General features: G+C 43.0%; 1 protein-coding gene across 1 annotated transcript; it reads right to left on the reverse strand.

Moving 5' to 3' along the window:
• Positions 1 to 365: 365 nt before the first annotated feature.
• On the reverse strand, positions 366 to 3475 carry LOC122103950 (major histocompatibility complex class I-related gene protein; the record flags this gene model as incomplete). The annotated part of the gene is given in 5 exon segments (XM_042674631.1): positions 366 to 693; positions 1894 to 1946; positions 3281 to 3313; positions 3316 to 3411; positions 3413 to 3475. Coding segments are annotated over 5 exon segments (573 nt in total), but the record flags the coding sequence as incomplete, so codon positions are not given.
• Positions 3476 to 18676: the final 15201 nt, after the last annotated feature.

Genomic DNA, 18676 nt, shown 5'->3' on the forward strand with positions numbered 1-18676 from the left:
CTTTTGTTCCTGTGATTACCAGAAACCTAACACCTCTCTCACTCATCAAACTGATGGGTAATGGAGTATGTGCTAGTGTTCGCTTGTGTTGAACTTAAGAAAAATTATTCTGCAACACAATAAATAGCAATAGGTATAATTCACATAAACAAAAACCTTTTGGGATTTCAGAAATTTTGAAGTGGGACCAAATGTGAGAATTGCTGATCTAGGAGACCCATGTTATAGCATGTTGGGTGATGCTGTGATGTCTCCTCCTCTCCCTGCAGGCAGCGTGGCTTCCTGATCAGGCTCTTTCCTCAGGTTCACTCCTCAGCCAGCCATGATCCCTGTTCTTACCCTGGATGTCATGAACAACACGGAGGTCAGAGTGCTCCATGTGACAGGAGTAGAGGTTGCTGCCCTGAGGGTCCAGCTCGTGTCTGGTAGGTTCCAACCCCACTGGGAAGAATATCTCCATACTCCACTTCTTCCCCATTTTTCATCCACATTATGGAAATCTGTGGAGGGTAAAAGACAGGAGCTCTGCAGAAGAGAGCTGCAATCCTTGGAAAAGTTTCTTTGTGATTCAGTCTGACCAGGGGAGGTTCTAGGAAGAAGAATATAATGTAAGTACAACTGTCCTGGGTACCTAAGCATCTAGCATTCAAATTTGGCAACTGGATTTCCCAATTCATTTTCTTCACTAAGTACCTAAAAATCAAGAATTTTCCAGAATCAAAGTTCATGATCATTACTGTGTGCTTCCTACTGGGCCAGAGGCTAGGCAATGAAGAATATGAAGGTGAGTCATACTATGTCCTCTAGGGGGTAAAAAGCCAGGTGGCACTCAGTGTTTTGGATGTGTGTTTGTGTGTTGTGACTGTTTACCTTTGAAATACCTTTTTTTTTTTTGTCATGGGGCTTGAACTCAGGGCCCGGGTGTTATCTCTGAGCTTTTTTTTCTCAAGGCGAGTGCTCTATCACTCTGAGCCACAGTGCAACTTCCAGTTTCTGGTGGTTAATTGGAGATAAGAGTCTCAGACTTTCCTGCCTGAGCTGGCTTTAAACTGTGATCCTCAGATCTCAGTCTCCTGAGTAGTTAGGATTACAGGTGTGAGCTACTGGTACACCACTGAAATATCTTTCTGTGTCAAAGAAAAGTACACAAAATGTGTGACTATTCATGGGAGGTGATTTACCAGGAGACTGGGTATTAGAACTCAGTATTCCTCAATCTCAATTTTTGGTTTAGTAACCATCAGCAACATAGCCCCTTTAGCCCAGCTTTGATTCTGAATTGCCTTGGGTGTTCAGGTTGGCATTTGATGGCTGTCACCAGATGCACACAACAGTTAACATTAAATTATGTCCTCAAAGAAGCTACAAAAATTTTCATGAGGCTGGGTGCTGGTGGCTCACATCTGTAATCCTAGCTACTCAGGAGGCTGAAATATGATGATCATCATTCTAAGCTAGCCCTGGCAGTAAAGTCTGGGAGACTCTTATCTCCAATTAACACTAAAAAGCTGGAAGTAGAACTGTGGCTCAAAGTGGTAGAGTGCTAACCTTGAGCAAAAAAAAAACAAAAAAGACCAGCTCAGAGACAGCATCTAGGACCTGAATTCAATCCCTAGGACTGGCACAAAACAACAACAACAACAACAATTCACACAAGAGCTCCAGCAGTGACAAGGGATTGTCCATTTGTGACATTGCTTTCTCATGACTGCGCTGTTAATCTTCCATATGGTGCTGCTCATAACAGTTCTGCTGAAACTGGACTATGGTGTCATATAGAGAGCAACCATAGTGTGGAAGACCTGCTTCCTGATCGTCATCATCATCTCTCCTTTCTTCCACCTTATTATCTGTCATCCCAGTTACAGAAAAGAGCCTCCACCTCAACAATACCCTCGTAGTCTTTTTCCTCGGACATGAAATTTAGTAGGAAAAGGGTCCCAACACTAAAAGTAAAATATTATATTACCAGGAGGAACTGATTTTTGACAGTTTCTGTAACAATCTAATCCTACATTCTTTTCTAGGCACAGGATTTGATCAAAAGGCAGAGATCCCATTCGGACACTCGTGGTAGATACTGAGAAAGCCAGGAGAGGGGAGCAGGTGCACTGAAATCAAACTTCCCACACTTACTACAGCTCAGGTTCCCCGTATTTCTCCAAAGAATTTCTTGCACTGGACCTAATCAGCATAATTAGGATTAACCTTCAAATCTCAGTGGATAGCAACTCTGCTGAAATTTCCCTACTTTTCCTACAATGCTGTATTCGTTGAGGGCTACAGAAAAGGCAATTAGGGGCTCTCTTTGTTTCCAGTCAAAGGAGAGGCAGTGCATCAAGATCAGGAAGTGAGCTCAAGACCCTCTTCACATATGCCTAGCCTTAGCCTAAAATGTCTCAGTAATTAAAGGTACAATGCCAAGTTGGCCTTAGATTTTAACTAGGTCTTAAGTTTTCATTCTTTGGCCAGGCAACAATAATGACATTATGATGTGAACAGAGTCCTACAGATTACTGCTTTGCTGGCCTAGCATCTTAAATACTCCCCCTTTCCCCCTGATAACAGGAACCTCTTCTCCTGACAAACAATAGAATATTTTGGAAAATTACTCCAGTCTACTCCAACAAGTACTGTTATTAAGTATCACTCTTAATCTCCTCTCCCCAACCACCAGCCACATTGTATATATTGCTAGTCTGTCTTTACTAGTCTCCCATTTAATTCCTGACATCCTGCCCAGTGCTTCAGGAGCTTATACTCTTAAGATTGTACCCTTATTGGGCACAGTGGCTCAACTCACACCAATAACGTAGCTACTCAAGAGGTGAAGATTGGGAGGATTATGGTTTGAGGCCAGCCCAAACCAATCCATCTCTACCAGTAAGAAGCTGTGTTTCCAGCTATATGGGAAACAAATCAGAGTATCAAGTTCCAGGCTGGCCTAGGCATGAACTGGAGACCCTATCCCAAAAATAACCAAAGCAGCCAGGCCTGTAATCCTCGCTATTCAGAAGGCTGAGATCCGAGGATCACAGTTCAAAGCCAGCCTAGGCAGGAAAGTAGCCCTATGGCTCCAGTGGTAGAGAACTTGCCTTGAGCTGAAGAGCTTAGGGACAGCACCCATGTCCAGAGTTCAAGCCCCACGACTCACCAAACAACAACAACAACAACAACAAAAAACCAAAGTAAAAAAGGTTGGGAGGTTGCATAGCTCAGGATGTAGGACTTCAGGCTAGTAAAGCACAAGTCCTTGTGTTTAACTTTCTGATCATCCCTTTAAAAAAAACTGAGTGTACCTCTCACAGTGATCCCTGATGCCAGGTTCTCTACCATCCGTGGGGCCCGTGGCTCCTTCTGTCCAGTGACACTGTCATATGTGATGATAGGGTACGAGTCCACATACCCAACAAGAGATAAACTCAGGGACCCCATGGCTAGGATCGGAAATGCCCAGGAGAAAATAGCTGAGAGAATGAGTGCCAGGGAGAGAGCAAGGTAGAAGATAGAGTCACAGAAGACTGGATTTAGAAACTGTGTTCCAGGGGCTGGGAAGGTGGCTCAGTGGTAGAGCGCTTGCCTTGCATGCCTGAGGCCCTGGGTTCGATTCCTCAGCACCACATAAGCAAAAAGAAAAAAGCCGGAAGTGGCACTGTGGCTCAAGTGGTAGAGTGCTAGCCTTGAGCTGAAGAGTTGAGGGATAGCGCCCAGGCCCAGAGTTCAGGCCCCATGACCTGACCCCCCCCCCCAAAAAAAAAGAACTTTAAACTCTGTTCCACAGCGTCCCCATCTTCATGTCTTCATATTCAGTGGTATCCATGACTTCCTGGGCCATTTCCAATAGAGGCCCATAAAATTGAGAGATTCAAATATTTAAAAGGCATGAATCAAGAAGAAAACACAAAACCACCTTGTTAAATATGTTCTATCCTGCTCTTTTGAGGGAAAATCCTTCATGTGACCTTGAAGGCTAAGTTCAAATTTTAACATCTTGGTCTTTGTGAAATTTTGGACCTGAATGTGGCAGCACAGAGAAAACTAGCCTCCATCCTCTAGTCTCTGGAACTCACTTTTTCTTCTCACTTCTGGCTTTACACATCCCTGCTGAAGGCCTTGTACTTACATTTAAATACCCATACTCTCTCATTCAAGCTTCATCCATAAATATGGCCTACTGGCCACCCCTCAGATATAGCAGGGCCTCACAAGCTACCTTTCAGGTGATGGACTAAAGTGAGAGACCTGTATGCACCCACACAGCCCTCAGACATCCGGCAGGGAACTCCAATTCCTGGGGGCATGGAGTGTGTACTGTGTACTGGAGGGGCACAGACACTGGGTGGCCACATCCTCTTAGCCACATGTACCTCTTGTTCTGGGTGATGGGTGTGGACAATAGAGGGCCAGTGTGAGGCTCTGAAGGGTGGCAAAGCCTGTGTTAAAGGTTTGCATTAGCCATCATTTCCCTAGACTCTTTCCAGATTGTCCAACCCAATGCTATTATCCCTTTTGGGAACTCAGTAGCACTTGATTTTCTGATGTGGCTCTTGTCACTGCAGAGAAGCTCGCATAGCTACCAGGTTCCTATTTGTTAGGTTGAATTCCAGTTAATGATATTCTTGCCTGTCTCTCCATTCATTAACATGTAGATGAGGAGAAGAGCCCCAAAGTAAAACGCAACACATAAAATGGTTGGGTTAGCTCTGCAAGGAAGTCTGTATCTATTTAACTTTCTGCTATTGTTTGGATCTTCTAGGTCTGCTATCCCCAAAGTCTTGGTGCCCAGTGTGGCACTACTGGGAGGTAGAGAAACATTTACGATCTCAGGTCTAGTAGAAGATCTTAGGTCACTAGGGCGTGGCATTGAAGGGAATTGTAGGACACCGCCCCTTCCTTGTTTGACTTCCTGGCTACCAAGAGGTAAGCAGTTAGCTTTACCACATGCTCCCACTGTGACGCGCTACCTCATCACAGACGGAAACCTCTAAAACTATGAGCCCCAAATCAACCTTCTCTCCTTGTAAGTTGGTAAGTTCAGGCATTTGTTACAAGCTGACTAACATGCTGCTTATGAAAGAATCTATACTGTGCAGGTCATCTTTGAGTATTGGCCATCCCCAGTCAGAGATCATTTACTTACCTTTACCACTAGGGAAGACTTGATGATCTGAGATAGAAACAGGACTCTCAGGTAACTTCCCTCTAACTACACTGGTTCTGTAGGGCCAATGTGAGCCCCTCTTTCTTCCTGCTCCTTGAATGAGGTGTACAAGTTAGCAGGATTCAGAAAAGGCACTCAGCTGCCTCCTGTCAGACTTCATACTGCATGTGGTGCTGAGCAAGATGAGGGCTGGTCTCTCCTTGGCTTAGGCAGCATAAAGGTCCATATGTTCCTCTCTATTGCTTTGAATTTTCTTTCCCCTTCCCATTCCATGCTGGATGGGGTCAGGGTTGGGCAGCAACACAGCAGAAGCCTCTAAGGTGATCAGGAAGGTTTCTTCTCATAGAAGTGTTGGTTCCTGTGAACACAAGAGCCAGAGATTTGAAGCAGCAAAGTTCTATCACAAAACCAACAGGTCCCATATCTGCTGTTATGTTATTTATCTGTGCCTACTTTCTGTCTTTTTTTTCTTTCTTTTTTTGGGGGGGGAGGGGGTCCGGTCATGGGGCCTGAACTCTGGGCCTGGGCGCTGTCCCTCAGCTCTTCAGCTCAAGGCTAGCGCTCTACCACTTCAGCCACAGCGCCACTTCCGGCTTTTTCTTTTTGCTTATGTGGTGCTGAGGAATCGAACCCAGGGCCTCATGCATGCAAGGCAAGCGCTCTACCACTGAGCCACCTTCCCAGCCCCTTATCTTTGCCTACTTTCTACCTGCTTCTCCATCCTAGAGCATATGGACACTTAGCTCTTTTCTTTTGTATTTCCTGCAAGACCTAACATAGGGAGCATGACACATGTTAGGAAGCTGGTAAATATTTGGTAAAGATTTTATTTCTCTGCTTTGAAAAATAATGCTACAATGAATATGTTTATTTAATCTGGAACTCATGGTTTAAAATATTTTTCATTTCAGGAACGGCTGATGGGTGAGTTACCAATCTGAAATCTAATTTACATCCAATCTGGAATCTGAAAAAGGTAGATATGCTTCAATCTGCAATTGACTTTGAAATTGTGTTCACATCTGGAAGTTTTATAGACACTCTGGAGATAAATCTGTTCAAAAATGGAGGCAAAGGGAAGGGCAAGTCATAAGCATTAGCTTGCCTCCCTCCCTCCCTCCCTCCTTCCTTCTCTCCCTTCCTTCCTTCTTTCCTTCCTTCCTTCCTTCCTTCCATCTTCCTTCCTTCCTTCTTTCCCACCTTCCTTCTTCTCTCTCCTTCCTTCCCTTTCTTTCTCCTCTTTCCCTCTCTCTCTCTCTCCCTCCCTCCCTCTCTCTCTCTGTCTCTCTCTCTTTCCCCCCCTCACTCCCCTCTCTCTCCTCCCCCTGGTTTTAATACAGAGTATCTCTATGTAGCTCAGGCTGGCCTAAAACTTGCTATATAGCTCAGGCAGGCCAGAAACTCATGATCTTCTCACATCAACCTGAGTACTAGGATTACAGTACTATAGTTTGCACATATTTCCTTTTTTTTTTTTCTTTTGGTCGGTCGTGGAGCTTGAACTCTGGGCCTGGGCGCTGTCCCTCAGCTCTTCAGCTCAAGGCGAGCACTCTACCACTTGAGCTACAGCGCCACTTCCGGTTTTCTGGTGGTTTATTGGAGATAAGAGTCTCACCGTCTCTCCTTCCCCAGGCTAGCTTTGAACCGCGATCCTCAGATCTCAGCCTCCTGAGTAGCTAGGATTACAGGCGTGAGCCACCAGCGCCCGGCTGCACATATTTCCTTTATATTCACTTATATATTCAACATATCTGAGCATTTTGTCTGTACTAGTCACATATAGATTTTGAGCACACACCAAACCAAACAGATACAAATGTCAGTCCTTATGGCACCTACACTCTAGGAGGGAAAACAGGAAAAAAGACAGCTAACAGAAAAATAAATATTAGATGTGTTTTTAAAGTGCAGTGGTGAAAAATAAAGCTGTAATCAGAATAAATTATACAATTTTAGACAAGGAAACCTGTTAGGAAAGAAGCCTCCCCCCAAAAGTGGTTATTAAGCAAGGCCCAGCAGGGGGAAGACAGGTAGGTATCTGGGACAACAGTCCAGGCGGAAGAGACTTCAGAAAGGAAAGAGCATATGCGACCAGTTCCATGAGCAACAAGCAGGCCTGGGCCTGGAGCTGAGGCACGAGGGGTGGAGGAAGAGGTAGACATTACTTTCATGGTTATCCATAGGAAAAACCACTACTGAAAAGATTTTAGGCTAAGTATAGGAAGAGGGGAGAAAAAGGAAGGGGAAAAAATGCCATGTTATCAAGCAAAGTTGATCTAGAACTTCCCCTGGAATGTAGGGTTTCTGTTATAGTAATCTAAGGTTCACATTCTTCATAGATGCCAACAAGCGAAAAGAATTTGGGCCATTAACTTCCACAATGGTAGGGCTTATTCTAGTTCTCAATATCATCTCTAAACACTTTATTTATCATTTGTACTTTCTTAGTGTATTAGTCAACTTTCCATGGTTATAACAAAACGCCTGGAGTAACTAAACTTAAAAAGAGAAAGGCTTTATTTTGGTGCACAGTTTTGGAGGTTCCATGAACAATTGTCTCATTGCTTCAGGCCTGTGGGAAGGCAGCACATTATGGTAGGAACATGGGGTAGAACAAAGCCACTTATATCATGAGCCCAGCAGCAAAAAGGAAGGAAGGAAGAGGCCAGAATCCCATAATGCTTTTCAAGGGGATGGCTCCAACAGTCTGAAGATCTCTCATAGGGTCCAGCTGTAAAAAGTTCCATTTTCTCCCACCACCACTACTCTGGCCACAATGTCTTTAACACATGGGTTGGAACGCATTCGAGATCAAAAATACAAACTTTACTGCCTTATAAAAATATAACTTCATAAAATTCTGCATTTGGTGAAATAAGAAGTAGATATAAGTAAGATCTGACCTACAGTATAGTTTCCATTGTTTGACTCCAAACTCAGTCTAGTTTCTGGTTTTGGAGAGCCTTGACTTCAAAGGCTGCTGGTCTCTTAAAGGCTGGACTCTGTCTGCTGTCTTCTGTCTACCCCTCATAGCCTATACAACTCTGCCCTTTCCTCTTCACTGGCCATGGGTGCATTTACCCATATGGTACAAGGCACAAATCACACTAGCAAATCATACTAGCTCCTTTATTTTGACTTCCAAATGTTACTTCACTGTGATGGGATATTGACTTACAGATATGAAATCAGTAACTGAGATCAGAAAAGGAAGAAAAGTTTCTGGTTCTCTTTCTGTCTCTGTCTCTCTCGAGCACTTTCTCATAGCATGATAGATCTTGTGATCATTGACCACCTACCAAGATATGTGGCCCAGTTCTTCAAATGTCTGGTATAACTATTAAGTTTGAGTCATATGAAAATAGCAATATTGGCCTATTGACAATTCCATCTAATCTTCGAATTTTCTCCTCCTCCTCCTCCTCCTCCTCCTCTTTTTCTTCTTCCTCTTCTTCTTCTTCTTTCTTCTTCTTTTGTTGGTTGTGGGGCTTGAACTCTGAGCTTGGGAGCTGTCCCTGCGCTCTTCAGCTCAAGGCAAGTGCTCTACCACTTGAGCCACAGCACCACTTCCAGTTTTCTAGTGGTTTATTGGAGATAATTGTCTCACAGATTTTGCTGCCCTCGCTGGCTTTGAACCATGATCCTCAGATCTCAGTCTCCTAAATAGCTAGGATTAGAGGCGTGAGCCACCAGTGCCTGGCCAATTTTCTCTTCTTGAGAAGCTACTTCTTATACGGTATCTGCTGCTTTGTCCTATTAGCATCAGATTGGCATGTTGAAGAGGCTCAAAGAGGCTGCCTAAAAACCAAATAGCCCTTACATCTTGCATTGGTTACTTAATTGTTCCAAATTATGCTCCTTTAATCTGCAGCAGAGCTAGTAGGACCTTTTTTTTTTTTTTTAAACCAAAGGTGATGGAAATTCTTGGTTTGTAAAATAATTGATCAAACATCAAAACGAAACCCCTTTGTAAAACTATATATGCTAATAAAAGCAAAAAAATGATCATATGTTATTAGGTAAATACCTAATACTATGAAGTTAATTTATAAATATTGAGCATCTCCAAATAGGAGGAATTGGGAGACAACGTCAGCAAGAAAAAACAAATCAGATATTGTAATTTCCTATAGGAATTTGTGGTATTATTGAGGAACTAATGCACATAACACAAGTAAATACAAGTACCCAAAGGAGGCAGATGGTAGATGGAGTGTTCTAGCAACTCAGAGACAGAGACCCTGTTCTCACATGAAGCCATCCATTGGTAAATCTCCAAGGAGAATATACTGGAAGTTTATTTGAGTCTTCAATGAGTCATAAAGGGCAGCAGTATCTTTTATCAAACCATCAGAACTGCATGTATTTATTGATCAAGTACCATGTTTTAGAAACCATTCTAAGCCCTTGAGAAACATGGCTTTCACCCCTCACAACCACCTTTTGAGGCATGACTTATAATTCCCATTTCATTCCATAGATGGAAAATGGGTACAAAGAGATTAAGCAAATTGCCCAAGATTATCCTTAGAATCTGTAAGTGGAGGATCTAGGAATCACAATCTGATCTCTACTTTAGGAGACCCAACCAATCCTAGAGGGGCATTTCCCCAAACTAAGCTGTGTTTCAACCTTCTAGCCCCTGGATCATCACTGCTCTTTCTCGCCCCCTTGTGTCAAGGATGACTCATTGTCTCTGATTTCCCAGTCCCAGGTAGTGACAGTTTAGGTTCCAGACATTTCCTCAGGTGACAGTGGGTCCTAGCTGGGTAAGAGGTCAATAAAGTCCAATGTATTTGTTGTCCAATCCAAGAAGCTTGATGCCTAAATAAGGTCAAAATGGTTATAATTCCTGAGGACTGATTTGGAATTTCAGACATCGTAGGAATGAGGGGGAGAAGTAAATGGTGATATTTTTAGTTAAGAGAACCTTTGGACACTTCTGAAATCATGCAGCGGCATGGACAGTTCTCTACACATAACAGGAGCTATTAGTCCCTTCTCCTAATGACTTACCTAGTGACAGGGATGTACTGGGATCCTAAATGAGTTAAGTATGTCAGTCTTACTTCTTAGCTGCTTTTTTTAATGGCCATCCATTTGAAGATTACCAAGCTTCTCATTTTGTAAATCTTTTTTTTTTTTTTTTGGTTGTGGGGCTTGAACTCTGGGCCTGAGTGCTGTCCATCAGCTCTTCAGCTCAAGGCGATCGCTCTACTACTTGAGCTACAGCGCCACTTCCGGTTTTCTAGTGATTTATTGGAGATAAGAGTTTCAGGGACTTTCCTGCCCAGGCTGGCTTTGAACCTCGATCCTCAGATCTCAGCCTCCTGAGTAGCTAGGATTACAGGTGTGAGCCACTGGCGCCTGGCTCATTTTGTAAATCTTATTCTTAGGAAACTTCTGAATTACCAGTAATCACAGTTCTAGCTGTGAGGCTCTCAGTAATGAACAAGTCAGTTTCAGATCTCTGAGATAATTTCTAGAAGGGAGCCTGGCAATCAACAACTATAGAAGACAAATGAGAGCAAGAAGGAGATAGAGACTGATCTTTTAGGTCAAAGGGACCAGAAAAGGCTTTTCTGCACATAACTTTTGGGCAGAGATGACTAGACAAGGGACTGAGCCACAGGAGAAGAACTTTCCAGACACAAGAGCAGGCCCCATCCTTGAGACAGGTGCATGTTCTACGTGTTGGAAGAATAACAAGGGGACCCAATAGGGCCCTGGAGAGAGTGAATAAATTAATACATGAATGAATAAAAACGTACTGTGAGGTTTTTATTTCAGCACTCTGGGTACAATGATAACCATATGTCCCATATTTCCCAGAAGAATTCCAATTTTATGAGACCTATTCTTTTTAAATGATTCATGGAAGTTGTAATAGAATGTGATTTGGTATATATGCTCTTGAAAGGTTTTCCCTAATAAATATAAATACAGATGTCAGACATAATGTCCTTTGTCATCTGTCTCAATTTGGACTTCATAAAAGTATTTAAAGAGTCACATGTTTGATCTTGAATCTAGACCTCCTCCCCTTCTTCCAGTTCTTGGCAATCCTCTGGGGTAGGAGGATTAAGATCAAGTGAGAAAACATAGATATTCCACCTCGTTAAAAAGCAAAACAAGATTTGGAGGCAGGACTCAGGTGATAGAGTGCCAGCCAATGAGTGAACGTGTCAGATACTGAGTTAGAGTCCTGGTTTTGGAAGGAAAAAAAGGCAAAACAACCAGTTAAGTTTCTACAACTTAGTTGAATTTCTCTGATCTAGGTATATTCAATGTCAACCAAGAAGAACAAGGCCTTACAAAGTAAAATGTTATCTTGGAGATTTTGCTATTGCATTTACCTTGGAAACAGCTCTATGGAAACACACCGAAGTCTTAACGAGGTATATATCAAATGCCTATATTTTCTCCTGTTAACTCTTTGAACTTACGATCATTTCTAAGCAATTAGCCTACATCAGAGACTGTCTTCAAACACTTGTCCATTTGGCAGCCTAGAGGGCTTTTCCATTATCCATCCTTGTCACTGAAGAAATCCATCAGTCACAAAATACATAAAAATATCGGGCTGATATCTGTAGAACTATGAGTAATTGATTATACCAAAGTGAAACATACAGATCACATACTGCTATGCAAGCAAAAAAAAGTCTCACCCAAGGTCCTACCTGATGATACCCAGCCACATACCAATTAAGTTTCCCAGAAGCTAAAATGAAGAACAAGATGAATTGTAAAAGCCCCAAACACCGTTTCCTTGTCTCATGTATCTAAGATAAATCAATTTGAATTTGTAGTCCTTACTGCTGCCCAAACTCTCCATAGCTCACAGTTAGCTTCACTATCCTAAAGACATCACTTTTGAACATAAACTCACCCAGGTAGCACTTACAAGTTCTATTGGATTTCCTATTAGGTAGGAAAATAAGAGAAAAATGAAACTACCTCTCCCTGCTTTGAAGGAGTGTTCCATAGAGAATATTCTGGAAATAAAACATCATACAACTGTAAATGGGAGCTCTGGGAGCACAGAGGAAGGAGTTGGTACCCAAGGGCTATGGACTCCATGCCAACAACACACTAAAAGTGACATCGGAGCTATTTTTCCTGGAGTTGTAGCCTCAAACACTCTGGTATCTCTATATACCATGGTCACTGTGCATAGTATAGAAGCACTTACTCAGGGCCAAGGCTAGGCACAAATGTCAAGCAGACTTTGTCTTTTGCTAAAACTCCAAACTACTTTCCTTATCAGTGATCCTTAAAATTCAGGAATGTTTAGTCAGTCATAGCAGGAAACAACCTTCTCCCAATGGGTCACACAGAGGATCTTAATGAGGGGACTCCTTGTAGAAGTATATGCTATGTATGATAAAGGAACAAACAGGATCATATGTTCCTAGATGGTAGCCACTGGGAAGACTTTTTTTCTACCTAGAGATGAAGATGTAAGAATTGCAAATAAGGCTGGGCACCAGTGGCTCTTGCCTGTAATCTTAGCTACTCAGGAGGCGGAGGTCTGAGGATCACAGTTCAAAGCAAGCCTAGGCAGGAAAGCCCATTAGACTCTTATCTGCAATTAACCACCAGAAAACCAGAAATGGTGCTGTGGTTCAAAGTGGTAGCTTTGAGCAAAAGTGCTTAGGAACAGTGGCTAGGCCCTGAGTTCAAGTCCCACAACCAACAATAATAACAACAAAAAGGAATTGCAAATAAGAATAACAGATGACCAGGCTAGCAGTGGCTCATTCCTGTAAGCTCAGTTACTCAAGAGGCTGAGATCAAACAAATCAGAAGCTATCAATATCTTATCTCAATAGAAAAAGATGTATGGTGGCATGTACCAAACTATTCAGGAAAAAAACATGACCCTATCTGAACTGGAGGTATGTTCAAGTGGTAGAGTGCCTGCCTAGCAAGTATGATCCTGAGTTCAACCCCCAATACTACCTTTAAAAAAGTTACTTAACCCCACTGAGACCTAGAACTATAAAGAAAAGGTTATTCAGAAATTAGCCACTACAGAGAGACAGCTCTGCAGAGGTTTTATAGGAAGACTGGAAGGAACAAGAAAAACACATCCATCCCAACCTTACTCTTCTCCTATTTCTGGTCTTCTTTCAGTGTCTCCTACTGGGAAAACCTAGCAGGAAATCATCCAGCAAGTGAGAAGGGTTAGTATAGTCTTTTAATAGTTGGCTTCCAGGACACAAAACAACACAGAAAAAGGAAGGGATTCAAAGGAGAATTATCAGCAAAGCAATCTACTTTACCTTTTCTAAGTCACTTGCTTTATTTCTCACTCTACCAATGATCAAAGCACCAAGTGCTCCCACATAAGATATTGTGGAAAAGCCCTCAGATAGCTCACTGTAAGAGTCTCATTAACCTTTCCAGGCATAGAGAAATCTAGGCTTCTTCCTAACCTTGTTTTTTTTTTTTTTGGTCAGTCGTGGGCCCTGAACTCTGGGCCTGGGCGCTGTCCCTCAGCTCTTCAGCTCAAGGCTAGCACTCTACCACTTGAGCCACAGCGCCACTTCCGGCTTTTTCTGCTTATGTGGTACTGAGGAATGGAACCCAGGGCCTCATGCATTCAAGGCAAGCACTCTACCACAGAGCCACCTTCCCAGCCTTTTTTTTTTTTTTTTTGGAGAGAGGGTCTCACTAAGATTGCTCGAGTGGCCTCAAATGCATATATTCTCTCCTTAGTTTCCTGAGTAGCTAGGATAGCAGGCTTGTACCAACAAGCCCAGTTATTATATTTCAAAAAGTACCTGGTACACGTCAGCCTGTAATATTTGTATAATATACTGATGTTTGAAAGAGATCTTTCATGACATGTTCACCAGTCCTCAGCTCAGGTGGTGGCCACGTCTGAGTGTTGAACACTTTCCCACCAACCCAGTACAAGACCCAGCCTGGAGATCAGGTATTCAGGCCAGAAGGCTGGTGCTTCCTGAGCCCCAAAGGCTTTTTGTATATTGAGGACAAAGAAAGTTTCTCCTTCCCTAGTGACATGAACTTCCTAAGCTTTGAAACCTTCTTCCTTTTACAACCAGCCGGGCACTGGTGTCTCACACTTGTAATCCTAGCTACTCAGGAGGCTGAGAACTGAGGATGGCGATTCAAAGCCAGCCTAGGCAGGAAAGTTCCTGTGAGACCCTTATCTCCGATTAACCACCAGAAAACTGGAAGTGGCACTGTAGCTCAAGTGGTAGAGCGCTACTTGAACTGAAAAGCTGAGGGACAGCGCCCAGGCCCAGAGTTCAAGCCCTACAACTGACAGAAAATTAAAAAATGCTTACACCCAGTAAAAAAGCCTAGAGCCATAGTTTTATCTTTCTTGGATCTTTGGTTGGTGGTGATGAGGAAAGTAGCAGTCACATGAATCCTCTCTATTATCCAATGCCCCTGAAACTGTCTATAATCCCAGAGACTAAGTTAGAAAAGGAAAAGGAAAAGGAAGGCCATGAGAGAAAAGAAAGGAGGGAAAGGGAGGAAGTTACCAGCAGAATCTTTCTGAAAAATGATTCCCATGTTTTCAGAGAAGAATGGGTGATGTGGAAATCCTATACACATTGGAAAAATTGTCCAGCTAGTCTGCCACCCAATGGGAACCTGGGAGTAATGCGCACACATCTCCACCTCTGGCTCTTCATTGTTCCATCACAAGCTTTACGAAGCAATACTATTGTTCCTGGGCTGTCTCAGCTTTGGAAAGGGGAGGGAAGAACATAGGAGTATTCATGAGCATGGCTGTGCATTACCATGACCACAATGAGGAAAGCTAACAGGAACGCCATCAGCTCTACCAAAGTTCTAGTTCCAGATTCTGTTAACCAACACTGTGGATCTTTTGAGAACCTGTTCTCCACTCCTTTTTGAGTGATTTAGCAACAAAGCCACATTATATTTTCCCAATTATAACGGAGGAAACTATGCCGCGTCATCAGTTGCTAGGTAAAATACAGACTGACAAAAAAAATTAGTAATTTTGACCCTTGGTTTCAGTCATTGTATGCAAACTTTTTGCCGTGCTTATCTTCACTTTTTCCCCAAACTGTCAAGTCCTTATGGAGCACAGATGTGTGCGGAACAAAGGGGAATCTGGTCACTCAGGAGAACTGCTTCTGCTCTAGGATTTAAGTTTTGACTGAGGGTCAGTGAGAAAGTCACACCAAGTTCCCAAGGTTGGGAAAGCCCTGGGCAGGACTTCCTGCAACGCTGCAGTCCATCTATCTGATAGAGCATCTGGTGTTTAGGTTGTCCTGCAATTTTTACCTTAGGTCGATCTGTCTTTCCTGTTGGGAATATACAATAGGCCATTCAGTTTGCTAGACCAGCAGTGAATCTCCAAGATCAAGCTGTAACTACATTGTCATTGCAAATTGGTAAACAGCCCTTTAAGTTTATCCAGGGAGCAGAACAATATCCACCCCCCCCCCCCCCCCCCCCCCCCCCCCGCAGGAAGGAGTAGGTAGAGGTGAGTAGGAGAGGAATAGAAGGCCGGGCTGTGAGAAAGCCTGGCTTGAGCTCAGGCAGGGAAGCCTGGGTATGCGTCCCAGCAGCTGACTTTGGGCCAAATCCCAGATTGTACTGGGGCTTGGTGCCTTCAATTTAAAAAGCTAACCTTGACATGCATTCCATAGGATTGTTGAAGGACTGGATGAGGTTCTATTTATAAAGGAAACCATGGGTACTGGTTTCGTTCTGTGGTGGGCTGAGTGCTGTCCTGCTCCAAAAATGCCAAGGCTTAATCTCCAGAACCTGTGAACATAGAGAATAGAGAGACTTTGTAAATGGCATTAAGGTAGGGATCTGGAGATGGGGCACCCTTCAGAATTACTGACTGGGTCCAGTGTAATCACAGGGTCCCTATTCGAGGGAGGGAGAATGGTCAGGGTAGAGAAGGTCATTACTGAAAGGGGACAGGAGTCACAGACTGAAACAGCATCTGGATCTTATAAAAATGAGGAGGAACAAATGCTCTCTAGAGCATTCCAAAAGGCTCTATGAATGCCAGGATTTTAGTCACTAAACCCATTTTCTTTCTGCTGACCTCTAGAACTATACAAAGGAAAACGGTGTCATTATTATAAATCTGTGGTGATTTTTTTTTTAAATAGCAGTAATGGGAAAAGAAAACCAGATAATGACAATTATAAATAGTGACCTCTAAACACCTCCTTGCACTTTTATTTTCCCTTCAGATCCTTGTATTTCTTTTTGCCTTTCCCTTTTCTTCTCTTTCTCTCTTTTGTTCTATGCTTCATTATTCACTTGACAAATATGGGTGTGTATGTGCCTCTTGAAGGGATCTTTCACTAACATAGGAGTTTCATGCCAGTGTATTTGTTTCTCCAAAATGTCTGTTACTATCTAGTTCCAAAACACATACTATACTCTCTTTAAAAAAACAAATAAACTGGTGCCAGTCTTGGCCTGGGTTCTGTTCCTGAGCTTTTATGCCCAAGGCTAGTGCTTTACCACTTGAGTCAGAGCTCCACTTCTGTTTTTTTTTTTTTTTTTTTTGGTGGTTAACTGAAGATAAAATTTTCAGGGAATTTGCTGTCCTGGCTAGCTTCAAATTATAATCCTCAGATCTCAACTGCCTGAGCAGATAGGATTATAAGCATGAGCCACTGTGTCTAGCTCATACTGTACTCTTAAGAAGTAAAAGTGTGGTAGTATACTTTTGTAATCCCAGCTATGTGGGGGGCAGAGATCAGGAGAACTGAGGGTCAATGACAGCCTAGGCAAAAGCTAGCAAGACCTTATCTCAAGCAACAAGCTCAGTGAGCGTGAGGATTCACTTTGTAATCCCTAATCCCAGCTACTTAGGAGGAATAAGTAAGAGGATCAAGGCCAACCCCTTGCAAAAAAAGGAAGAAAGGAAGGAAGGAAGGAAGGAAGGAAAGAAGGGAAGAAGGAAAGAAGGAAAGTAAGAGAGAGAGAAGGAAGGAAGGAAAGAACAAAAGAAAGAAAGAAAGAAAGAAAGAGAAGAAAGAAAGAAAGAAAGAGTCCAGCCCCAGTGGATCACACCTGTAATTCTAGCTACTCAGGTGGCTGAGATCTGAGGCTCGTGGTTCAAAGCAATCCTGTGCAGGAAAGTCCATGAGACTCTTATCTCCAATAAACTAGCTGAGAACTGGTAGTGGCACTGTGGCTCGAGAGACAGAGCACTTGCCTTGAGCTGAAGAGCTGAGGGACAGCACCCAGGCCCAGAGTTCAAGCCCCAAGGCTGACCAAAAAAAAAGAAAAAAAGAAGAAAGAGAGAAAGAAAGGAAGAAAGAAAGAGGGAAGGAAGAAAGAAAAAAGATCCTATTAAAAAAAATCAAGGGGACAACAAAGGTTAAGTTATGGTTCAAGCCATAAAGTACCTGCTTAGTGAGTTCAAGGCCCTAAATTCAAACCCATTACTGCCCTCCCCACCCAAAAGTAGGTATGGTGTTCATTTTTAAGTTGTCTCATTTTAATTGCAAATTAATATATTCAGTCCAGAACACTTGGAAAACATACCAAAAAATAAAATGACAGAGTAAGACTCATTCACCAGAGAAAATCATTGCTGGTATGTCTTAGCACATGTCCTCTCAGAGCTTTTACTGTGAATTTCACACCTTTTGTATACCCAAGATTTCATATCCTCATCTGCTTATCCGATTTTACAAATTATTTTCAAACTGCTTTTTCCACCATCAGGTGGCTTGATCGTTTCTGAGCTCCAGTCTCCTTGGCTGGGTGGACTGGCCACATGTGGCTATCTCCTTATTTCTGGACAAGGTGCTGTGCAGGACCCAATCAGTCTTTCCATTGCTTAGAGGTTCTCCTGAATGCCCCTTGGGAGCTTGAGGTAGAATGAAGGCTTGTTGTGATAGCCTCCTTTGTCAGTGGGAGCAGAATTTTAGGGACAAAGTTCAATAAATCCAGACAAATGCATACACCCCTGTAACCCATACCCTGGTAAGATTGTGTATGTCTATCTTCCCAGGAAGTTTGCCTTCCCAGTAACACTCTCCACCCTGAGGCAGCTACTCTGGTGATTTTCTTTTTCCGACTTGATAGAAATTTTAATTCTTTCTAGGGGGTTGCAGATAGGGAAGGAAATAAAGGAGGAGAAGACTGTTTGCAGTTATCTTTCCTAAGCTATTGCTCACTTCTCTGAACCTGAGAAGCAAGAAATCCAGAATACAAAGGAGTAGCTGCTTCTTCTTCTTCTTTTTTTTTTTTTTTGGGTCCGGTCGTGGGGCCTGAACTCTGGGCCTGGGCGCTGTCCCTCAGCTCTTCAGCTCAAGGCTAGCGCTCCACCACTTGAGCCACAGTACCACTTCTGGCTTTTTTCTTTTTGCTTATGTGGTGCTGAGGAATTGAACCCAGGGCCTCAGGCATGCAAGGCAAGCGCTCTATCACTGAGCCAACTTCCCAGCCCAGGAGTAGCTTCTTTTGCCTCTCCTGGGTTAGCAAATGCTTCCCTTTCACTGGAGTAGCAGAGACCAAGGG

This window comes from Dipodomys spectabilis, unplaced genomic scaffold (genome assembly GCF_019054845.1).
Source record: "Dipodomys spectabilis isolate Male_0828 unplaced genomic scaffold, ASM1905484v1 ptg000019l, whole genome shotgun sequence".
Lineage (NCBI taxonomy): Eukaryota > Metazoa > Chordata > Mammalia > Rodentia > Heteromyidae > Dipodomys > Dipodomys spectabilis.